This window comes from Aythya marila (genome assembly GCF_965140915.1).
Source record: "Aythya marila genome assembly, chromosome: 25".
Taxonomy (NCBI): Eukaryota; Metazoa; Chordata; class Aves; order Anseriformes; family Anatidae; genus Aythya; species Aythya marila.
The window spans coordinates 1,973,899-1,978,032 of record NC_139066.1 but is presented as its reverse complement, the minus strand read 5'-3'; the positions used below and the strand labels follow the sequence as shown (position 1 = coordinate 1,978,032).

Below are 4,134 nucleotides of genomic sequence, written 5' to 3'. Positions count from 1 at the left end.
AGTGCCCCGACTGATCACTGGTGGGTGTCATGAATGAAATAAGCTTGCATCATGTAAGGAGAAGGTATATGATTTTATTCATTTTTTAAAGCAAAAAATGAAAGGCATCAAGTTATAGGAGTGAAGAAGGAATTCCCTGTGGGCAGGATCTGCACTGTGTGTCTTGGGAAAACCCATCCGGCTCTATCCGATGTTGGTAGAAGGCAGGATCACCTGCACATGAAAGGTTTCCTTTCTGTGTATATTCATCTTGTTATTCCTTCTAACTAAAACAGCCACTGACCTGTTGGGCCTTTCTTTTGTGATCGAGAAAGGGCCCTGCACAACCTCTCCCCCTGTACAGACATCCCTGGGTCAGAGCAGGAGGAGGCAAAACAGTCCAGCAGGTTTTCCCTGAGGGCAGTGTCAGCAGGGGTAGGGTCACAGTCAGGAGCTGGGTCACCTGTAGCCAAAAGGGCCCCAGAGAGTCCCTAGGAAGTCACCCAGACTGACAACATATGCTTTTACTGGACTCTTCCAGCACGTGAGCTGTCTTCTGCCCACACTGACATGTGTTGCCTGGAAATACTTGGGACTCCCTGCCTGCCACTCAGAAGTTGCCTTCTTTGGGGAAAGGGCATAAAGCAGGAAATGAAAAGCAGCATCACAGGAAGGCAACACACATCCCGTATCATTAGGTGGGATGTTTTTCATGCATGAGTAGCTTGTCAGAAAATAGTCCCTGCTTCAAGGGATGCCTCTGGACATGGGGCAGCTAAGGCCCACTATAAAAGCCAGCCCAGCTCTGTGCTCTCTCATCCACTTCTCTGACCTTCTTCTTGTTGGGAACCAGGTGAGTGTGAAGCCCCTTCTTGTCCCCCTCATTCTTCCACAGGAGGACTCAGTTCCTTGGACCTTTCAGCTGCTATCAGCTGTGTGCCCTGCCATATCTTGGGACTGCTGGTTGTGGGAGAGTCAAGTTATAGAAGGGTTGTCATGGAGGAAGATTGGGTCTTTGATATGATGGCTCTTATGCTGAAGCCTAGGGTGTATCCTGGCTGTGGTGGCTCTTTTTGGGCCCTGTCATGATGCAGCCAAGAATGCCTCGCACATCCCTGCACAGCCTCCAGCTCACAGTACTGCCTGTGCCTTGGATCTGTTAGGGTGGGGTGACTGGCTGCTTCTCACGCATGCCCATGTTAAACTTCCTATCTGCCCTCTCTCCCAGGTGCACCTCCTGCCCCCAGACATGTCCTGCTACGACCAGTGCCGGCCATGCCAGCCGTGCGGCCCGACCCCGCTGGCCAGCAGCTGCAACGAGCCCTGCGTCAGGCAGTGCCAGAACTCCACCATCGTCATCCAGCCCTCTCCCGTGGTGGTGACCCTGCCCGGCCCCATCCTCAGCTCCTTCCCGCAGAACACGGCTGTGGGATCCTCCACCTCTGCTGCCGTTGGCAGCATCCTCAGCTGTGACGGCGTCCCCATCAACTCTGGGTGCTGTGACCTCTCCTGCATTACCAGCCGCTACTGTGGCAGCAGGTGCCGCCCCTGCTAAAGATGCCAGACAGTGCCCCAGACCAGGACCCCAGGAACTCACAACATGCTGCTGGATAAGATTGGATGGAAGAGCAAACATTGTGTTGTTGTTTTAAGAGGACCTGACCATCTCTGGCTTGTCCTGTAAAGAAAGACAGGAAGGGGCCAGCCTGGAGTCTATGACAACATGGCCAATGTCTACCTATCCTGTTTTCTACACGCTCATTTTCTTTCTTTTCTTTCTTGCCCTCTGCTTTGCATGAGGCCCCCAGAAACCAGCCTGGAGAGACCTGCTAGCCCCTCTCCCCATGTGGGCCAGGTAGATTGATGCCCTGTTGCAAGTCTGCCATTGGAAAAGCTGAACAGATTTTTGTCTGCTTCTGCTGTGCTACGATCTCGGGGCCTCCTCTGGGAGTCACCTCCTTTCCCTCCTGAGCCTTGATAAACCTTTGCAGCAACCCTGAGTGTGTCCCTGTGTGGTCTTTTCATCTGGATACTGATGGCCAAGGGAGAAAACCATTCCTTAGTGGGAATAGGCTTGGGGCACTGCCTCATTCCTCTAGGCACTGGAGGGTGGGGCATACTGCAGCAATTCCTCTTTCAAGCACTGTCTCTTGAAGGTGAGGAAGACATCCCTAGTTCCTCCACAGCCAATGGCCACCAGTCCTTGACTTGTGACGTCTCTGCCTAGACAAGCGCTGTTGACATTGGAGGCCCCAGCTCTTGGGGAAGAGTGTTCGTCTTGCTTTGGGTGGAGCTGTGCTAGGGATGGAGGTTCAGACAAAGATAATCCCAAAGGTTTTCAGAAACTGGGAATGGGTAAGTGTCTTGGTGATGGCCCTCTGTCTCACTTCCACATTCGCCTTTCTTCCACCACCTGATCATGTGTATCGTGTCTGGGCATGGAGAGCAGAAACAGCTTCCCTGTGCATTCCCATCATACTACAGCGCGGTGTCTGGCATGGCCCAGCTGTTGCCAAGATGCATAGGGTGAGGGGATCCACAGGTTCGTACTGGTACCAGTCCAATCAGGCCACACACTGGAGACCCCAGGCCCTGTGAACTCAACTCCTTTTTTATGAAGGAAGTCCCACGACAGGCACCGATGCACAAACAGTCATGGCTGCTCTGTCTTGCTTTCTTTTTCCCAAGCATGGATCATCTTTCATCAGGCCCTGGAACTCAGAGTCCCATAGGCAGTACAACCCCATCATGCTCCAGAAAAGAGATAATGTGGGGGCAGATATCCCACTGTCTCTGCTGAGACATGGCAGTGAGAATGGGTCCTGATTGTGCACCCAGCAAGGTCTGTATGTGGGTGCTGAATGTCACAGGGTATGCACCAGTCCAACCACAGGGCACACGCTGGGGGATCTTCTCACAGGCACCAAGCTCCTCTGTCAATTCCAGAGCCATGAGGATGAAGTGGTCCTTGTGCTTCATGCAGCACCACTGCTCTCCACAACTAGGTGAGGGCGTTCCCACAGTAGCACACCTTGGGGCCCTGTGGTGTGGGGTTGATTTAGTTTCACACAGGCTGTACATGCTGCCAGTGCCACGGGACCAGGATGGGGGATGGGGCTATTGCTCCATGGTGTGAGGATGGGGGGACCTCTCCACAGGCCAGGTTCTCTGGCAGGCAGTGCTGGCTCAGGTGGTGGTGCAAGGGCAACAAGCATCAGAACCAAGCCCACCAAAGTCCAGGACAACAACATCTTACAGCTCTGGCCTGACCCCTAGCCCAGGGTCTCTGCATAAGCTCAGGCCTAGCATAGCCCTGCCCCAGCTCTGCTGCATGTGTGCCTTTGCCTGGCCTTGCCTAATCTTGTCTTGTCTTGGTAAAAAGGCATTGTCCACGTAGCATCTCATTGTCTCTGAAAACCATAGAAAAACAGAATGCTAGGATATACTAAGTTAGCACAGACAAACAAGGGTCATCAAGTCCATCTCCTCTAGATTCACCTGCAAACTACAGGTATGAGACTGTTGTCCGTGTGGTGCAATTTCCTGAAGTAACTAGGAAAATAAAACTAACATTCACATTTCAAAGAAAATGTACAGCATTGAAGAGGCTTTCAGGGTGGGGTGTAGCTGCATTATAAGCTGTACTTTTTGCTACCCTGATCCAAGGACCTGTCATGTTTTGACAAACGCTGTACCCTAGTGTACTGTTGCTCATTATAATATCATTATAATACCAAAACACACCTCCATCCCAAAAGCTACCTGCCTCCAAGGTGTGACCACCCCACACTGAGTATGCGCTCTGAATTTCTCGGAGCCTATTACTCTAAACAGAGACGGGAGAACTTTTCACCAATCATAAACATGATTGGTGAAAAGTTAATCATAACCATGATTGGTTGCCATCACGGAGACGTGGTGGGACCACTCTCATGACTGGAGTGCTGCAATGCCTGGCTATAAGCTCTTCAGAAGGGACAGGCAGCACAGAAGGGGTGGTGGTGTGGCTCTCTATATTAGAGAGTCTTTCGAGGTTGTAGAACTCGAGGCTGGGAATGACAAGGTCGAGTCCCTTTGGGTTAGGATCGGCAGGGACAACAAGGCTAGTGTCCTGGTCAGGGTCTGCTATAGACCGCCGAACCAGGATGAGGAGAC

General features: G+C 52.0%; 1 protein-coding gene across 1 annotated transcript; it reads left to right on the top strand.

The window, feature by feature from the left end:
* Nucleotides 1-733: 733 nt before the first annotated feature.
* On the top strand, nt 734-1,534 carry LOC309887550 (feather keratin Cos2-3-like; the record flags this gene model as incomplete). The annotated part of the gene is made up of 2 exons (XM_082779345.1): nt 734-832; nt 1,208-1,534. The coding sequence occupies 2 exons, from the start codon at nt 734-736 to the stop codon at nt 1,532-1,534; spliced, it is 426 nt and encodes a 141-aa protein (XP_082635471.1).
* Nucleotides 1,535-4,134: the final 2,600 nt, after the last annotated feature.